We start from the raw sequence: 20,175 nt of genomic DNA on the forward strand, positions 1-20,175 counted from the left end.
AAGTGTATCCATTTGGTTCACTTAGAGTGTTGTGTTGATAAGAAATGAGTGCAGTTTGATATTTAACTATAAATGGAAGTTGTTGGAATGGTTCTAACTTTAAGGTACTTTAACAACTTTGCTGCTTTCGCACAGGAGTTTTATGCATTTCATTTTGGTTAGGTTTTTTATCTGTTTTTAACAAACTTACATTTATTTCTTTTTCCTTTTAGGTTTCCCTTTGATTTTTGATAGTCCATATCCTAATTTTAGATTTTTGGCAGCACCTGGCCAAGGTAATGCCTTGTTTGCCTCTGCTGGAGAAATGCAGAACTTTTTTTTTTTCAACTAGGCTTTTTTATTTGCATTCAAATGAGTAATATTTATCTACTTTTACACTAGGTGTGCAAGCTACTACATCAACTCCCATGTTTCCTTCTGGGAATTCCATGTCTCACCCTGGTACATCCATTAGTGGAATGATGGGTCCTGAGATAGTATTTTCTGGAAAACACAATGGCATCTGCATATACTTTGCTCGGATTATAGGGTAAAGTGTTTGTGTAGAAAGAGATTCTGTCACTCAGTTTGTTTCATAGTTTTTCTTTCTCTTAATGATAGTAGGTGGCAAATTCTATCTTAATATAATTTAAAATTTGAAATTAGTAAACTGCATTTTTATGCTGTGTTTATGAAGTACCTGTTGATAAAGTATGTTCTCTTTACAGCTCTATGAATAATAATACATTAAGTAAAGGGCTAGGACAGGAAAGCTGCTTCGACATTAATCCTGTAATCAAGTGTATATGCACAACTCTGAAAACTGAAAAGTTTTATTTTTCAAACCTATGTTTCATATTCCTACTAAACGGTGAAACAGTAATGCAGAAGGATTTACAGGATCAAAGTCCTGGCTTGAAGTCTTTTCTGTTAAGAATCTTTAAACAAAATGCTCAAATTGGAGCAATGAAGCAACACTAAAGAGGATTCTGTTGCCTGGATGTTGAGTCCTGTGTTACTAAACACCCCAAGCAAGAATAGAGCTCTTCATGTGTTAGTCATCTCTGCATGCTGGTTGGGAAAGAAATTTTTGTTACAAGATTTGTTTGCCTACACAGTATTTCCGGGGAATAATATTGGCCTATATTTAAAGTATTTGAGAGTATCAAACTCCATTTGATTAAAGTTTTAAAACTTGAAATTTTATTAATTATCTGTACCATTCAGAAATTTATAATGGTGACTTTTTTTGAATGTTTAATATTCATCCAAATAAAATCCTTACTGTAAACCTTGAAGTAAAAAGTATTACCATTTTTGTTTAAGATATTATACATAAAGAGTTGCAAAAATAATTGCTTAAATTACTTGGCTTTTAATACAGTATTGTTTTGTGTTGCAGAAATATTTGGGATGGCAGTATAGTTGTGGAGAGAGTTTTCAAAAGTGGCAATCGAGAAGTTGTTGCAGTATGTAAAATATTTATATTTTTGAAAGTTTCTCAAAGTATGTCTTAAGCCCTGTTATACTTCTGTTCCCAATCATAAACTAATAAGAAAAAAAAATACCATTTGAATGTTTTCTTAAGTGCTGTGCTCTTAACTGAGGAGTAATTGTAGGTTTCAAATTTTTTTTAAACTGCTGGTTTGGATGTTAATTTTAAAGAAACCTAACTGTAACTTGATCTCTGTTTAATTTGTTGTAACTTGATTTTTGTAATTGTAATTTGATCTATTTGTGGTATAATAATGTTGTGTTCTAGAGATAGCATTACTATTATGCTGTTTATGTGTTGTACACTCTTTGTTGTTTTAGTAGCTTTCACTTAGAATTGTAAATTTTTGGAAAGGAGTTTGGAAACTAAGTTTTCTGTAAAGAAGTCTGCTTTCTTTTGCAGGTAGAAAGTAGTGTTCCATCGCATGTGCTGGAATGTGTACTACAAGAACTGAAAGGTTTACAAGAATTTCTGGATAGAAATTCACAGTTTGCTACAGTAGGAGCTCTTGGAAACCCAAGGTATTATTAATTGTGTTAAATTTACTAGGGATACTTGAAAAACTACCATGCATATCTGTGAGTTGATGTATATGTATGATCTCCACCTTCAACTATTCAGATGCTAAAAATGAGTTGTTAGACCTCATTTTAGAAGGTGCAGTATTTGTAATCAAATTAGTATCTCTTTATTTTGGAATTGAAGTTTCAGCACACCAGCCAATCTTCAACAGAGGCTTCTGGGTTTCATGCGGGCTGATGGTGGAAGTTCTCAGCAAGTCCAACAAGAACTCCAGAGGAAATACCACGGTATGTAGTTACTTTTGAAGACAAAGTGTCAGGAAGTGACGCATTTGAATGTTGCCTTTCTCGATTTTTTTGGTTAAAACCTGAAAAAAATGCCTTTTTTCCATAAAAATTTGACATTAATCAATATGCCATATTCAGTAATAAGTTTTTCAGAAAAAGCATGGTAGTTTGGAATCTAACTTTGCTTGCACCTTGCTCTTGCTTCCTTACCATACCATACCGTTCCATCAGGAGCAGCGCTTCTGCAGTGACGTGGGTGTCAAAACATCATTTACATAGCACTGTACTAGAGATGAAGTATATATCCAGAATGAGAACTCAAATCAAGATAAAGAAATACTCCAGCGTTTAGGTTGACTTGTAGCAAGAGACTTTGTTACACACTGCAGATATCTTTCAGTTTAACACTAAAAGCTTTAATATTGCAACTAATTAAATCAGTCCACAAAGGAAAATATCTCTCTGGAGAATCTGGGTTTCAGCACAATAATGTCTAGTAGTCTTGAGCCATCACAAAACACAAATTTTATCTGTCAATTTATCAAGCTAAAATAAAAATGCTTGAAAATTCAGAGCACTTTTAAACTTTTCTCTCCCGTACAAAAAACTAAATTTCTATTCTGTGTAGATACATGTTCTCTTTGTCCTATTTTCACCTTTTAGACAACCTTGAAATACAAACCCAGAGGTTTCTTTGCACAATTACATGTCTTGGGTTTTTTTCTTCCTAATGTTCTCCATATTTCATAAGTTTGTTTCATCTCCTCATTACAGTACTTAGTAGCTGCACACCAATTTATATTTTCACCATAGCAATTGGTAAGCAATTCGTTTGTGAGACAAGTCAGTATGTTGTCCTATTAAAAAAATACTGTAATGGAAGGTGCCAAATGACTACAAAACTTTGTTTAGAAATAAAAAGTGTAGCTTTTGCCCAGCACTTGCATTACAAGTTGGGATGTATTGCTGATGTTTATACAGAACTGAAGATGGTTGTGGTCCAATGGCTATCATCCTAGGTTTTAATTTCTACTTCTTTTTCTGTGCTGCTCACTTTCAGTAGTGTGAATGTAATTTTTTATAAAAGTCATTATGTAGAATTTGGTAAACATTTAATAATTATTTTTAATTTTTATGCATTCTGAAGCCCATAAACCCTCCTGGATTACTAAAGGATGCAATATAATTTTTGCTGTCCCATTTCTGAACTGTAAGAACTCAAAAGTAGACATAAATTCCACCCATGTAATAAGTATGTCCATATTATTCTTTCAGTAAATATAATACATATTACCAGATTTAAATGTTACTAGTTTTTTGTAGCAGTTGTTACCTTAAAGATAGTGTAGACAGTGTTGACCAAAGTTGTAATTGTAATTGTTCTTTCTAAAAAGGCATCTGTATGGTTTTCTTTTTATTTCTTTTATGTTCATCATAATAAATATTTATGAAAAAAAAAAGGTAAAAATTAGACTGATGTCAATCCAATGCACTCACACAGAGCCATATTTCTTTTTTAGAAACTATACCTCCTGTGTTGCATGGCTGGAATTATTTGTTTTGGAGAAATGTTAACATGGCAGTTTCCTATAAAGAGAGCTAGACAGCATTAATCAACAATGGAAGAGAAAAAACACCCCAGAAATTTAAGGAGATTGTTATTGTAAAGTCTCAAAAACTTACACACTAACTTGAAACATGTAAACAGTTAATTATTAACAGTCTCTTTGCATTTTAGCTGAGGCACAGCTAACTGAGAAGACCTCACTTCAAGGCATCCAGGAGCTTGTTTGCAAAACCTGCCAGGCATTAGCTTTATGGAAGTTGCTGTGTGAGCACCAATTCAGTGTTGTTGTAGGTGAACTTGAGAAGGTATGATCTGAATCATATGATTTTAATTTTTGTATTTAATATCTGAATTTCTTTTTCTACCTAAACATTACCAAAGGACTATTATTTTAATTCACTGAGGAGTATATAATAAATTTTAAATCACACTGGGATTTTTATTCAGGTTGTGTTTATTTTTAAGAGACTGATGTGTAGTATTGGCCTCATCACCCAATTTTAGCAGATTGAAAATATCATTAACAATAGATTCTATTTTACATTTATTGTCTTATTAATAGTGAGACTGGTTTTATAAGTTACTGTGTTTTCCCCTTAAGTACATTCTGCAGAATGTGCCAAGAGGAATAGACCAATGTTGTCTAGCTGAGAGGAATTCACTTTTGCCTTGGTGTTGGTAAAGGTTTAAAAGTGGAGAGTAATAGGATTGTTGAGTCTGAAACCCTTGCACTTTTAAGTAGAGGTCCAGAATGTATCACAGAACAGCTAAGGTTGGAAGGGACCTCTGGAGATTATCTATCCCCTTTACTCAAAGCAGGGTCAGCTAGACCAGGTTCCCAGGACTGTATCCAGTAAAGTTTTTAAGATCTCCGGAGATGGAGACTCCATAGCCTCTCTGGGCAACCTATTCCAGTGTTCAACCACCTTTAGAGTAAAAATTATTTTTCTTCAGGTGTAATTTCCTTTTCTTCAGCTTTTGGCCATTGTGTCATGTCCTATCACTGGGCACCAGTGAGAAAAGTCTGGCTTTGCCTTCTTTACACCTTCCCATAAATATTAGTAAGTTTCCACACACTGCCTCTGAAGCCTTCTTTTCTCTAGGCTAAACAATCCGAGTTCTTTCAACCTCTCCTTTTTTGTAAAGAAGGAAACTTGCTGAACTGTGGTTGCTACTCCTATGTATCCTTTGCTAATGCTGAATTTGAATCCAGCCCTTGAGGAAGCTATTAATTTGAATCCTAGGCATTCCATCCTAGTACTTGATAGGAAAACAAATTATCTGAGAAGTAAGGAAAACGGATTATCTGAGAAGTTATATTCTTTGATAAAAAGAACAATTTTTAAACTTTACAGATGCACAGAAGATGGAGCTCTTCGTGTGATTCCTAACACAGGCAGCTTTTCTCTTGAGTTGGGCAAGGAGTTAACTCATTGTTTAACAAATAGAACCTTTTCCTCTGTCTTCAGTAGTTTTTAGGTTTTTTGTAATACTATTTTCATGCTGTTAGTGATCATCCATAGACACTACTGACAATTCTACGTCAGCAAATATTCTTAATAATTAAAAAAAATCCAAACACCTTCAATGTAATTTAATATAAAAAAGTATAAAGACCTCAAACTTTAAAAATTCCTCCTTTTTATGCATGTCTTTTTTTCATCTGTGACAGTACTCAGATGGTTCCCATTATTAAAAACTGACACATTCATTTTATAGGGTGTGTGTTCTGAGAGTGCCCTGTGAAGTTAGGGAAACTGCAAATTCCATTCTTACTCGCAGAGATCTGAAACAAGTGACATGTAGTGAAGATGGCAGAGAAAGTCTGCTAAGAGGAGTTCTCACTGTCCTTTGGTATTCAGGGGTCTAGTGCCTTCACTGATAGGGCTTGCTTTATTATTTCCATTTTGCTATATAATGTGTGTTTTAAATAATGTATTTCTGTGCTGTGCACTTTAGTCACTGGTGTTTTGTATGTCTTTATTTACTGGAAACAGTTTGTTTTGCTGCTGTAACACTGTGACATCTCTAAACAGAATAACGTAAACACTTTGGTAAACTAATTACATTCTGTCTATCTTCAGGAACTTCAAGAACAACTGAAGATTACTGCTTTTAAAGACTTAGTAATTAGAGACCGAGAGTTGACTGGAGCACTCATTGCTTCTCTCATGAACTGTTACATCAGAGATAATGCTTCCGTGGATGGTATCATTTCCCATTTGCAAGATACCTGTCCTTTTCTTTATAGCACTGATGATGCTGTATGTTCCAAGGTAAGTGCACTTCCAGATTTTACCGCACCAAAACACAACTTTAGAACATGTTCAAGTGAGATAAATTGGACATCTTATAAGTCATTACAGTCAAGTCATTCCAGGAGAAAAAAAGCTAACGCAGGAAGGTTGCGTGTGTATTTATGTCTTGTAGTTGATTAATGAAGGTGATACAATCTCTGGTTTGCAACATTTGCAGTTATTTGTAGTGTTCATAGGGGCTCTACCTTCAGTGTCATATCTAATAAAACTGTTGTCTTAATGTTGATAAAATGTGTTCTTACTCCAGTCTTTCCTCAGCACAGTCTCTTGTTTTCTGTCTGTTGCCTAGTTTCATGGAATTTGCGGAAAGATAATTGTGTTTAAGAACTTCACCTTTTGAAGCTCTTCAAATAAATTTAAAGAAAGTAACTGGTGAAGAGAGAATGGGGAATCAGTTGGTTGCTTAAGTCATTCTCTACTGCCATTGTACAGTCTTTCTGCTGGAAACTCGGTGTTACCAAGTGCTTTGAGAGGATGATTCTACTGTTTCAGCTCTGAAATAATAACTCATTAACTTAAAACAATATCCATAATCTGTTCATTATGTGTTCATGTGAATCTGTTTTTACATCATTTGTCTTCAGGCAAATGAACTGCTTCAGCGGTCTCGACAGGCTCAAAGCAAAGTGGAAAAAGAGAAGATGCTAAGAGAATCACTGCAACAGTACCAGAAGATCAGCAATCAAGTAGACCTTGCTAACGTTTGTGCACAATATAGACAAGGTAAGAGGCAATCACTGAGCATGTTCTGGTAAATGGTTCCTGTAGTGTACTTTTGTGCCACCTTCTTTTTTTTTTTTCTCTTTACTAACTTTCAACTCATTTTGTAGTGTTTCACCATAATTAGTTTCTTAATAACTCTAACAGTTAATATACATCAACCTGTTCTTGTTTAAAGCCTTTCTAGATTTCAACAACCAATTAAAAATCCCATTTCTGTATAAAAATATTCCCATCCAATTATTTCACATTGCAGTGTCCATTTGTTTCATATATGTGGTAAAAATGTTTTTAGGAAAGTTGTTGGACTGTATGTAAGCAGAGAGTACTTCTGCAGGTAAGGTTTTATACCAAATAGGCTGTTTTGAAAGATGGTTCTGAATTCAGTTTTGTGCAGTAGAAGCTAGTACATATTTTAAATGTAGATATAACTGGTTTTAACAGTCAAGATTCAACCTCTGTACAAATATGTAACTTCAGACTTGCATATAATCCCACAGGTTAGGTACAGGCATAAACCTTTATACGATACAGACTGGAGTGAACAGGGTTTATTTTTTCTTGCTTGCTAAAATGGGAAGTGTTTGATGTCACATACCATTTTGTCACAGATTTAAAACAATAATGAATAGTGGAGGTTTTTTGGGTTTTTTTGTTTTTTTTCTTTTTCTAGTGCGTTTCTATGAGGGAGTGGTAGAACTCTCTCTTACAGCTGCTGAGAAGAAAGATCCCCAAGGTCTTGGCCTTCATTTCTATAAAAATGGAGAACCAGAAGAGGATGTTGTTGGACTCCAAGCTTTTCAAGAGAGGTGAGTTTTCAGGATACTTTATTACCATTATATGGGGTGCTTTATTTCAAGTGACTGGAGAAGAATCTTTTGTGGGGAAGGTCTGCAGGGTAATGACAAACAAGTATTTTATAACAAGGGAACACAATATAGGTGGTTTTGCCCAGCATACTCTCCTTGATCATCATTAATATGGTACCAGCTTAATCTGGGACAGAGGGTAAACCGATAGATGTAGAAAACATTGTAATCTGAACATTACAGAAATAATTGTTAGAAAGATGACTGAGAAGGAACTAGACTGTGGCAACTAGCTGACAATAATCCTTGACCTTTTCTAAATTTTAGTAATTGTATTTACAAAGGCATCCAATAACACATTTGAGAAGAGTATTTCATAGACACTTGCAATGAAAATTGTGAGGCTTTTCTTTTGCTCTATTTACAGATTGAACAGCTACAAGTGTATCACTGACACCCTTCAAGAGTTAGTGAATCAAAGTAAAGCTGCTCCTCAGTCTCCCAGTGTACCCAAAAAGCCAGGTCCTCCGGTGCTGTCATCTGACCCCAACATGCTAAGCAATGAAGAAGCAGGGCACCATGTAAGAAACAGACAGAAAAGTCATGACTGCACTCCAGAAAACAGTGTGATTTGAAGTGGTGTAGAGTTTATTTTTTTAAAATTATGGACTAGTTTAGCAAAGTAGATAAAAGTTAAGATTTGTCATGAATTGATTTCTTTATATACAGAGTGTTCATAGAATTGATGTTATGCAAATAATGTGAACCTAAGTACTGCCGCATACTTAGTCAGTGCTTGATGAAATGTGACCACTTCTGGAATAACAGCTTTGGCCTTTTCTTCCCTTAGTTTGAACAAATGCTAAAGTTGGCTCAGCGTTCAACAGATGAACTTTTCAGTATTGCGCTTTACAACTGGTTGATACAAGTTGACTTGGCAGACAAACTGTTACAGGTGAGCTCATCTCTATACAACAGAATAATTTGCTGGAGGGTTCTACTGAACTGAAAGAGTTAATTGTAATAATGCTGATGCTTTAAAAAAGAGGAGAGAGCAAGAATCACAAATGTTAACTTTATGACTTTTGCAGGTTACTGCCCCCTTTTTGGAACCCTACCTTGTGCGGATGACCAAGATTGACCAAAACAAAGTCCGTTACATGGATTTACTGTGGAGATACTTTGAAAAAAACAGAAATTTTAGTAATGCAGCCAGAGTCTTGGCTAAGTTGGCTGACCTGCATAGGTATGAATTATGTGTGATGTATTGCATATATTGAGGTAAATGGGGAAGAAACAAACAAACAAAAATCAAAACCTTATGGTAGGTATTATAAGAAAAGGACAAGAAAAAGATGTTTGCTAAAATTTTTAAATGAATAGAATATATTAACTTTTAATCCAGGCTGTTATTGGAAATTATATGTTTATTCTATGTATTATACATCAACTTGAAATTATTTCTCAAGTACTATATGTTAAGTTGTCATTACACAGAATTTTATAACGCAGTAATATATAACTGTGGAGTACTGGGTTGAGAAGTACACTAAAACTAAGCCTGCAACAAAAATGGGATTACATGGTTGGATTATGTCCTGCATGATTAGGGAATAGTAATCCCTGGTGAGATGACTGCTATGACTGGAGTTTTAGAATGGAGGGATACAGGCTCTTTAGGAAGGACAGGCAGAGGAGACGAGGAGGGGGTGTCACTCTCGATGTCAGTGACAGCTGGAGTGCAGGGAGCTCCACCCAGGGATGGATGAGGAGCCAACCAAGAGTTTATGGGTCAGGATTAAAGGGAAGGCAGGGATAGGAGATATTATAGTGGGGGTCTGCCACAGGCCACCCAAACAGGAAGCCTGAGCAGGTGAAGCCATCTATAGACGGATAGGAGCAGCCTCATGTTCACAGGCCCTGGTCCTCATGGGGGTCTTCAACCACCCCAATATCTGCTGGAGAGAGAACATAGCAGGGGATAAGAAATCCAGGAAGTCCCTGGGATGCATTGATGATAACTTCCTTCTCCAAGTGATAGAGGAGCCAACAAGGATAGGTACTATGCTGGACTTTGTTCTCACCAACAAGAAGGGGCTGGTGGGGAGTGTGAAGCTCAAGAGCAGCCTTGGCTGCAGTGACCAAGAAATGGTGGAGTTCAAGATCCTTTGGGCATTAAGGAAGGTGCATAGCAAGCTTGTTACCCTGCATTAGAGGAGAGCAGACTTTGGCCTCTCCAGGGATCTGCTTGGCAGAGAATGTGGGGTAAAGCCTGGAGAGAAGAGGGGCCCAGGAAAGCTGATTGCTATTCAAGGATCACCTCCTCCAAGCTCAGGAGCGGTACATGCCAGCAAAGAAGAAGTCGGGTAAGAATGCCAGAAGGCCTGCATGGATGAACAAGGAGCTCGTGGACAATCTGAAACATAAAAAAGGAAGAGAGGGTGGAAGCAATGGCAGGTAGGCTGGGAGGAATATAGAGAAACTGTTCAAGCAGCCAGGGATCAGGTTAGGAAGACCAAAGCCCTCACAGAATTAAATATGGCCAGGGACATCATGGGCAACAAGAAAACCTTCTATAGGTACATTGCTGATAAAAGGAAGACTAGGAAAAATGTGGGCACTCTCTGGAAGGAAGTGAGAGGCCTGGTTACCCAGGACATGGAGAAAGCTGAGGTACTCAGTGACTTTTTTGCCTCGGTCTTCACTGTCAGGGGCTCCAGCCACACTGCTCGAGACACAGAATGCAAAGGCGGGGACTGGGAGAATGAAGAACTGCCCACCATAGGTTTGAGACACCTAAGGAACCTGAAGGTCCATGGGACCTGATGAGATGTGTTGGTGGGTCCTGAGAGAACTGGCGGATGAAGTGTCTAAGCCACTATCCATCATATTTGAGAAGTCATGGCAGTCTAATGAAGTTCCCACTGACTGGAAACGGGGAAACATAACCCCTATTTTTAAAAAGCGGAAAAAAGGAAAACCCAGGGAACTGCAGGCCAGTCAGTTTCATCTTTGTGCCTGGCAAGATCATGGAACAACCTCTCCTGGAAACTGTGAGGGCACATGTTAAGTAAGGAGATGATTGCTGACAGCCAACGTGGCTTCACTAAGGGCAAATTGTGCCTGACAAGTTTGGTGGGCTTTTACAACAGGGTTACAGTGTTGGTAGATAAGGGAAGAGCAACTGACATCATCTACCTGGACTTGTGCAAAGCATTTGACACTGTCCCACACAACACACTTGTGTCTAAATTGAGAGACACGGATTTGACACTTGGTGGATAAGGAATTGGCTGGATGGTTGCAGAGTTGTGGTCAATGGTTTGATGTCCAAGTGGAGAGCTGTGGTGAGTGGTGCTCCTCATGGGTCAAAACTGGGAGAGGTGCTGTTTGAAAGCTCTGCTAGGGACATGGACAGTGGAATTGAGTGCACCCTCAGCAAGTTTGCTCATGTCACCAAGCTGTGTGTTGCAGTCGACGCACTGGAGGGAAGGGATGTGCCATCCAGAGGGACCTGGACAGGCTGGAGAGGTGGGCCTGTGTGAACCTCATGACCTTCTTCAAGGCCAAGTGCAAAGTCCTGCACATGGTTCAGGGCAATCCCAAGCACAAATACAGACAGAGGGATGAGTGGATTGAGAGCAGCCCTGCAGAGAAGAACTTGAGAGTACTGGTGGATGGAAAACTAAATATGAGCCAGTAACGTGCGCTCACAGCCCAGAAAGCCAACCCTATCCTGGGCAGCATCAGGAGAAGTGTGGCCAGCAAGTCAACAGAGGGGATTCTGCTCCTCAGTTCCACTCTTGTGAGACCCCACTTGGAATACTGCTTCCAGCTCTGAGGCCCCCAACATAAAAAGGACATGGACCTGTTTGATGAGGTCCAGGCTGAGAGAGTTGGAGTTGTTCAGCCTGGGGAAGGGAAGGCTCTGAGGAGACCTTAATAGTGACCTTAAAGGGGGCTACAGGAGAGATGGGGAGGGACTCTTTTATCAGGAAGTGTAGGGATAGGATGAGGGGTAACGGTTTTAAATTGAAAGAGGGTAGAGTTAGATTAGATGTAAGGAAGAAATTCTTGACTGTGAGTACAGTGAGACACTGGCACAGGTTTCCTGGAGAAGCTGTGGCTGCCCCCTCCCTGGCAGTGTTCAAGGCCAGGCTGGACGGGGCTTTGAGCAACCTGGTCTAGGGGAAGGTGTCCCTGCCCATGGCAGGGGGGTTAGAACAAGATGCTCTTTTAAGATCCCTTCCAACCCAAACCATTCTATGATTCTGTGATTTTGTAAAATCTGGGCAAATGTTATACTAATTCTCGGAGTCTAGTTAGAATAGAACTAATCATTGAATAATTAAGTACCCATTTTAATTTGGTTATTTGTTTTGCAGCACAGAAATTTCTCTTCAGCAGCGTCTTGAATACATTGCACGTGCCATTTTGAGTGCCAAAAGTTCCACTGCCATATCCTCTATAGCTGCAGATGGTGAATTCCTACACGAACTAGAAGAGAAAATGGATGTAAGAAAAAATATTAAATCTTAAGACACACCATAAATGCATTATTTCACTTAGTGTCATTGGCACATGACATTTTTACTACAAACTCTGTAGAAACAGTTTTGTGTGCTTTCTTCCCGATGTGGCAAAGTTATGCAGTTGATAGGAGACTTTGAGGTGTAAGACAGTAACATTTTTATGTTTAAATTATTTGAAGTTAATTCTGGCTGTGTTCTTACGATTTGATTAAATTAATACAATCTTGAAATGTTTCCTTTCTAAACAAGGTTGCAAGGATCCAGCTTCAGATACAAGATACATTACAACGGCAGTATTCCCATCATTCCTCAGTGCAAGATGCAATCTCCCAGCTTGATGCTGAGCTTATGGATATAACCAAGGTGATTAAAATTTTTGTATTAAAAGTCAAATTTATCACGTTTGGGGGGAAAAAAATGTTTTGCAAAAAATGATCGTATGCTGACTAGGAAAACTAACGGACACTTTGGCATTCCTGGTCTCAGAATGTCTGTTAGCCTAGACTTTTTCTGTACTTTGTTATTCCTTCAATCTTTAGTAGTTTAATTTTTTCCGTGTGTTTATCTTCTTCATTAAGTCTCTTAGATTTCTTCATTTATTGGGAAAATCGTTGGAAAATTAAGTATTAATTATAATTTCATATAAAATTGGAGATTGTATTTAAGAAGTGAAACTAAATGTAGTAAAAAAAATCATTTAGTGTTTGACAGCAGTTACTTAAGATGCATCTTTACTAATCTGATGTCTACCATACAAAATAAAGAAAAGCTGATTTCAAAAATCTTTTTATCCTACTTGAAATGTAAAGCCTGGTAATTTTTCTTTCAGCTGTATGGAGAATTTGCTGACCCTTTTAAGCTCTCAGAATGTAAGCTTGCAATTATACATTGTGCGGATCATGCTGATCCTATCTTGGTGCAAACTCTCTGGCAAGAAATCATTGAGAAAGGTAGGTCTTAAAGGACTAGGAATGGTACAAGTTAGAACTGTAGGAAGATAGTACAATTAAAGCTTTTAATGATGTGCAGCATGCTACTGATGCTGTCCAAATGAGATGCATCTTTTCTGGACTATTCTGTAACATTTTTGGCAAGCATAGTTAACTAGTAATTTGTTGATCTTACTACCTTAGGCTTGTGTGCCTAAAGGACAGGAAAGTAATAGTTTTCCATATACATTGGATATATGGCTTGAGTAATTCTTGTTTGTAGATGCCATTATATATGGACTTCAGAATACCTGTGAAATTTTGTCTGACGGTTTTATTAGGAAATTATAATAAAAATGTTACATTTATTGTGACACATATTAAAGAATCTTCAGGGAGTTCAGCATTTTTATAATATTGACAGGAGTGGAAGTGTAAGGGTTTTGTCCATTTCTAGAGAAGCAGAGTAGTAGGCACAGTTTTGCATGCCTGGCCAGTCAGCGGTGATAATCTGCCTCACCCTTTACCATGAGAGCTGGTAATTCATTCTTTCCTGGTTGGTTGTTTTTTCATTAATTTTGTGCTCCAGGTTGCCATTGTGCATATAACACAGACAGTGAGGGAAAAGCTATGCGCTATTGAGTTTTTTGTGGGTTTGTTGTTATTGGGTTTGTTGGTGTGGCTTGGGGGTTCTTTGGCGTTTTTTAAGTAGGTTTGTATGGAACTTAAAGGAAACATAAAAATTTGTGAATATCTATGCATACACACCTCAAAAAGTTGGTTTTGCACTGACAATAGTGTAAGATTTTGATGTGTTAGTACTAAATTTAAGTACCTCAGTGTAGTAATGTATAAATGTGGAACTCTTTTCTGAAGTTCTTTTCTAAATTATTTCTTTTTACTTTCAGAGTTGAGCGATAGTGTGTCTCTGAGCCCTGCTGACAGAATGCAAGCCCTTAGTCTGAAGATGGTATTTCTTGGAAAGATATATGCTGGCACACCTCGTTACTTTCCTTTAGGTAAGTTGTTTAGCCAGTATAGTAAATAACATATGCAGTACCTGAATGGATCTCAGCTTTCTTTTTAGCCTCTTAAAAAAAAAAAAAAAAGTTTTAACCTAAGAAATGTCTCTTTTTTTTTTTTTTTTTTTTTTTTTTTTTTTTTTTTTTTTTTTTTAAGGAAAGAATATTGATAATTTTGTGATAGATAATTACCTTAGTAATTTTTTGCTTCAACTACTGTGAAAAACTTCACAAATAATTTCAACTGTCACCAGTGATGGAGTTGATTTTGAGGGTAGCTGCATAGTACTTTTCAGTTTTGTCCAGGAAATTAGGAACAAAGGCTTTGTGGTACTTGCTCATTATTACAGTGATTTTGACAAGGGATTGAGAAGAGTTAGACAAAAAGTTGAAATAGAATTCCTATTGGCCTCTAATTTTGTGAACACAGTATAATTGTATCATTACAAAACCATTAGTTTTTACAGGTGCAGTTTTTCCTAGAATTTATCTAGGGATTCAACTAGTATTGAGTTTTTCACCCTGAATGGGAAGTAAATGAAGCTTAGAAGGCAGCAACAGTTCTTTCTGGATGGCTGTGCAGATGCCATTTTAGAAGGCAGTAAATTCTGTTTGTATCAAATACAAAGTAAAAACGTGTATTCACACACATAGTAAGATTCTAGGCAGCCACATTTATCTGCTGTCTTTTGAAGGTATCTACTTCTATTTGCAGATTCTAAAAACAGAATTCAGGAGATTACAGATCCTTTTTTGAGCTACTTTCCACTTTTGAGATGCTCCCATATTCTGACAATTTGGTACTTTATAAAAACCTGGAGAATATATTGTAAAATATTTTAGTATTGTAAGAGAACATTTAGTGCTGAACAATATATTGTTGTTACTGACACTTAAACATGATAAAAGATGCAGTAGTATTGCTGGCTATTCTAGCAAATGAAATACGTTCCTTTGTGCTGAAACAAAACTCAGTGAACGTTTCTGAACAGCATAGTTCCATGGCAGAATAAAGTACTTAGTATTGAGTAATCCCTGACATGCATTGCTGATAGCTTAATACCATCTTTGGAGGCAGTTACATTTTGCATGTCCTTCCCTCACTGCAGACTGGGGGCAACTGTTATGTGTGCTTCACAGGAGAAAGGTACAAATTGTGTGGAAGACAGAAGATTAAACTTAAGAGTAGATCTTTCAGATGTCTTCCTTTGCTAGACTTCCATTAACAAGCTGGAATCTAAACATGCTTTATTTTTGTCCTCCAGATTTTTTAGTGCAGTTTCTAGAGCAGCAGGTCTGCACTTTGAACTGGGACGTAGGTTTTGTAACATATACCATGCAAGAAATTGGAGTGCCATTGCCAAGGCTGCTTGAAGTATATGACCAGTTGTTTAAAGCACGGGTAAGGAAAATAGCCACAATATAAAAATTTTGTTTTCAGCTACTATCAAGTTCTGTCTTTAGTGGGAAACATAAAATAATGTAAGGTGTCATAGATCAAAATATCTCTTCATATCTTTCTGTTCTTTCTTCACTCAAGCTTTTAATGCTGCTTTCTTTTCCCTGTTGATTTTATTCACTTCAGTCCTAAAGTATGAGGAAAAATAGTTTATCCTTTTACTTCACCTAAAGCTGATTTAGGATTAAATAGTATTAGAATTGTTATGCTGCTGGAGAAACAGCATATCTTGAATGTATTAATTTTATTTGTTTCCTATTAATGACTAAAATTTGTCTAATGTATTGATGCAATAGGCATAAAGAATAGGAAGTTATATTTTTAACTTTTTGTTTCTGGAACAAACTTAAACAGAATTAAAACAAAGGTAATCGACTTGCTTCTTTTTACCCAGATTCCTTGCAGTGTAAGGAATTCAGAACTTCCTAAAATCTTACTTTACAGACTGTTAGGTAATGGAAAACTTAAAACAATGTGTTAAATTCATATGGTTTGGTACTCTAAACTCAAAATGGTACTTAAATATAGACTTAATATAAAGATAGAATTCCCATTTCTCTTACATTTTTGTTACAATGAATAAATAATTACCACAGCTGACAATTTGTGTGTACACACATTTCTCTTTCTCATTCTCCATAATATTTTGAAATATTTTTCTTAGGACCCATGTTGGAATAGAATGAAAAAGCCTTTACACCTTTTAGAGTGTATTCATGTATTATTATCAGGATATGTACATGATCCAAGCAGAGTACTTCAGAGGTAAGAGAGGCAACTATATCCTAGTAAAAAGTGAAAAAGATAAAACATTGCACTTCAGCAATCCCCAAAGGTTCTCTTCTTTTTTTTGTGTGTGAATTTATTTCTTTCCTAGCAGTGATTACTGAGACTCCTCATCCAAAAACAGTTTGTAGAAATTGTCAGGGTCCTCCTTACAAACTATTTGAATAGTTTTTTCCACTTCACTGAAGATTCATGAGGTACTCAGAGGAGTATTTGTAAATTTTGGCAACATACTTCAATAAGTAGTACAGACACATTTGAGATAATCCGGGAAAATGGGGAAGAACAACAATCAGGCGTTTTGTGTCACAGTGAACTAGTGAACTCTTTAATTAAGAAAGGCTAGAAGCTCTGAGTTCTTGTATTAAGGAAAAGTGAAGCCTAAACATGGGGATAGATCTTCCCAAATTGTTTTTAAGAGATTCAGGACTAAAATTCAGTGTGCAACAGGAAAGAATTTAGGTTTGATATTAGAAAAATTTTCAAGCTAAAAGAATAGTTACGTACTTGAACAAATTGCATGTGAATTATGGAATCTAGCTTTGGCAACTTTTGTGAATAGACTATACAAACTTGAGTCAGAACTGTCTTGTCTCAGAAACAACAAGCAGAACTGGGCAAAGTCTTGATAACTCTTCTAACCATAAATTTTTCAGATTCTCTTAAAAATACATGTAGATATCCCCTATTCACATACAGAGTTAATATTTTCTCACTTTTTTCATGTTTTATGGTTAGCTACTTTAAGTACTCTAACTTATTAGAACTTCAGAGAATATTGTGTAATTTTAGTATCTACTTAGATATTAGTACCTAAATTGTGATTTGATACTAATTTTAGTTATTTAAATGGCTACCTAAATTAATAACATATACATTGATTGTATTCATATCTAAAGGAGTAGCTAAATATAAAATATTTCACATTGCTGTTAACTGTATCATGTTTTGTTTACATTTAAAATCATCTGAATGGTAGTGATTCATTTATTTTCCCATTATACCTTAGTACAAAGCATTAGATTTCAAAAGTCAATTTTTCTAATAAATGGTTAAGTACTTAAAAGTAGCTGACAGATGTTTTGCTGATATGTTATTCCATTAAGACTCAAAGAATGCTCACTTTCTATTTTAGTTGAATTCAGAAACAAAAAATAACTTGTCATTTTTCTATGTTTTCTTTACAGGCGACAATTCACAAATGTTTGCTTGGATGCTGTTAGTTGCTACCTGGTTGAACTTCAGTCTATGAGCCCGACGCTAATGGTGCAGACTAATATTGGGAATTTTAAATCACTACAGGCTAAATTAGAACGCTTCACTGATTAACAAATATATTAACAGAATTATTAGCTCAGATAAAAGGAACTGTGAAATGAAAGTGCTGATGTCTGCACTGAATTTCTGGAAGAACAGATCCTCAGAAACAGCTTTCTGTGAATTTCTGTCTCCTGCAGTTATGAATTGGCCTGTATAGAGCTATGCAGAAGACAACAACACATTTTAAATGTAAATGTGATAAATGATTTTTTTTTTAATGCTACTACCAAATTGTTTAACAATAGAAAGCTGCTTTTTATACTATTGAAATAAAATCTTTCTCTTAAGGATGAAAAATATTTGCAAAATACTTTCTTAAAGCAATGGATGTAAAATCCTAGGTGAGTCATGTAAATGTGGTCATACCAGGAAGTAGTGATGCAGTCATAACTCTGCATGAGTTTATTGGCAGATCTTTCAATAACAAAGATGATAATGATTTCATAACGGTCACTTTAAACACAGCCTGCCTTTGTAAATAGAATGTTTGGGATTAAATTACAGAAACTACCAATCTAATCTATTTTGCAAGTGAAAGAACAGTATTATAAACCCATCAAATTATTTTCTCTATTTTAATAAATGCGTTAAAATCAAATAAAGAAGTCAGTAAGTGACTTCTGTCTACTTTAATTACACACACACAAGTACCAAATTGTGTATATTCCTTAAGAGGAGCAAAGCTGATGCATCACCCCGTATGCATGCTTCCTAAAATCTTAAAATCTCATGCTACAAGGAAATTTGTGTTGTCTCTGTTTTACTGATATGCGTTGTGCACATACTCAACAACATAAACTGCATAATGTACACAAGAATTTGCAAGTTCTTGCTGGGCTTCAGTCTTTCTCAACTAACTTCTTCATGTAAGTAGCTAATCAGAGAGTTTAGAGAGATTTTTAATGGGGGAAAGAAGCACATGTCTTCATGCCTACAGAGTAGATTAATGTTTTCTTCCAGGAGAATGAGTAGATAACACATACCACAGGTGGTTGAGAACAGAAAAAAAGAAGTATGGATTAATACAGTTATTTATGTGCAGGTTATCTATTTGGAGGCTTTACTACCAGATCTGATTACTATGCTCTAAAAGTTTAATTTGAAGTACAGCCATTAAATTTCTTTTCCTGTGAACTGCCAGGTACATTCTGATGATTTTCAGCCAGAGAATGCACCCAGTGAAGTAATACGTAAATGAAAAGATCTGTTTACCACTTGTTAGATCAAAATAGAGCTGAAATATTAATACTGGCTTTTCTGTCAGTGTTGAAATTTCCTCAGAAAGTATTTAGAGTAGTTTCTCTATGTCATGGGAATAAATTTGCATCTTTCCAGATAAAGTATACTATCTTTAGATATTACAAGTAATTTTCTGCCAATAGCTGTGTTTCACTCTGAGGATGCCATATACACTTACCCCAGTATTGTTTATTACAGTTTTTTATAATGCTATACAAGTGATGTCTGAGGTCTTGCCTGATACATTTTTTATTTCTAAATTCTAATATTTGCACAAGAGTATGTTGTGTTGAGTCATATTCTGTAAACTAGGTAAATAGATTTCAGATCTGGAGAACTTTGAAACAGGCGCACGTCACAGATTTGAGTTTCAGGTTGTTTTTTTTACCCCCATTAATAGAATGCCTCTGACAATATTATGAGTTTTTTCAAAGAGTATTTCAAAGCATATCAACAGTTATGTCTGATATTTTCAGATAATTGGAGGTAATTTCAGTGTAGACATTGCCTTTTGTTTTCATAGCAGTTGCTCTGCTCTCAAATGGAGAAAGGGTAGTTGGAGCAATGTAGAAACCTGAGATCAGAGGGTGGATTAATGTAGCTGATTAAACAAAGGGTGATGGATACAGGGAAGTAACTGACCAACATGAGCGTGAACCACTTAATTAACAAAATTATGAACAATTGGATTACTTTTGTTGGTTATATTTGGTGTTTTCTTTTTGTATGTTACTCAGTCACGATTGCAGTTAAGGAAAGGTAAAAAGGGACTTGGTTTAAGGTGGTTTGAGGGACAAGAGCCAGTTTGAGAAAAGAGCTGCTTTATGGGATTCAGGCATTTCTTCAAGGTGATGGAACAAGTGCTCACTCTACTTATTTCACCTAAATGCCTGTATTTGATAGGGAGCGTTGGTCTCTTACAGCTGTGTTTCCTACTTCCCCCTCACCATCTCCGACTTCCAACGACGATGCAAACCGTGCCGTAGGGCCCGCAGCAGCCTGCCCGCCTGCCCCCGGGCTGTCGCCACGGGACACAGGACAGGTGCGCGGCTTTCCCCGCTGAGGGAGAGGTGCCCAACACGTCTCCGCGGGCAGTTTTCTCCAAACGCGTGAGGCTCCCCCAGCCTCTCGGTCAGTAGGTTCGGAGGCGAAGGCGCAGAGGGCAGCCGCGGGCTGGGCCCGGCCGGGGGA

At 36.6% G+C, this 20,175-nt stretch overlaps 1 protein-coding gene across 2 annotated transcripts in view; it reads left to right on the top strand.

The window, feature by feature from the left end:
• NUP155 (nucleoporin 155) overlaps positions 1-18,694 on the top strand; it is a 40,870-nt gene extending 22,176 nt beyond the window's left edge. Inside the window, exons 17-35 of one of the 2 annotated variants that reach the window (XM_026865797.1) lie at positions 213-275; positions 382-529; positions 1,382-1,448; positions 1,877-1,995; positions 2,180-2,283; positions 4,022-4,155; positions 5,935-6,126; positions 6,753-6,891; positions 7,562-7,697; positions 8,125-8,278; positions 8,548-8,652; positions 8,789-8,943; positions 12,083-12,212; positions 12,479-12,592; positions 13,059-13,179; positions 14,067-14,177; positions 15,446-15,582; positions 16,304-16,404; positions 17,613-18,694. In XM_026865797.1, coding sequence (XP_026721598.1) covers positions 213-275; positions 382-529; positions 1,382-1,448; positions 1,877-1,995; positions 2,180-2,283; positions 4,022-4,155; positions 5,935-6,126; positions 6,753-6,891; positions 7,562-7,697; positions 8,125-8,278; positions 8,548-8,652; positions 8,789-8,943; positions 12,083-12,212; positions 12,479-12,592; positions 13,059-13,179; positions 14,067-14,177; positions 15,446-15,582; positions 16,304-16,404; positions 17,613-17,754 — 2,372 coding nt within the window. In that variant the 3' untranslated portion in view covers positions 17,755-18,694. The remainder of the gene's footprint in view (positions 1-212; positions 276-381; positions 530-1,381; positions 1,449-1,876; positions 1,996-2,179; positions 2,284-4,021; positions 4,156-5,934; positions 6,127-6,752; positions 6,892-7,561; positions 7,698-8,124; positions 8,279-8,547; positions 8,653-8,788; positions 8,944-12,082; positions 12,213-12,478; positions 12,593-13,058; positions 13,180-14,066; positions 14,178-15,445; positions 15,583-16,303; positions 16,405-17,612) is intronic. The other variant, XM_026865799.1, reaches the window with a different exon arrangement.
• Positions 18,695-20,175: the final 1,481 nt, after the last annotated feature.

The sequence above is a fragment of the Athene cunicularia genome (assembly GCF_003259725.1).
Source record: "Athene cunicularia isolate RWA chromosome Z unlocalized genomic scaffold, athCun1 chrZ_part1, whole genome shotgun sequence".
Classification (NCBI taxonomy): Eukaryota; Metazoa; Chordata; class Aves; order Strigiformes; family Strigidae; genus Athene; species Athene cunicularia.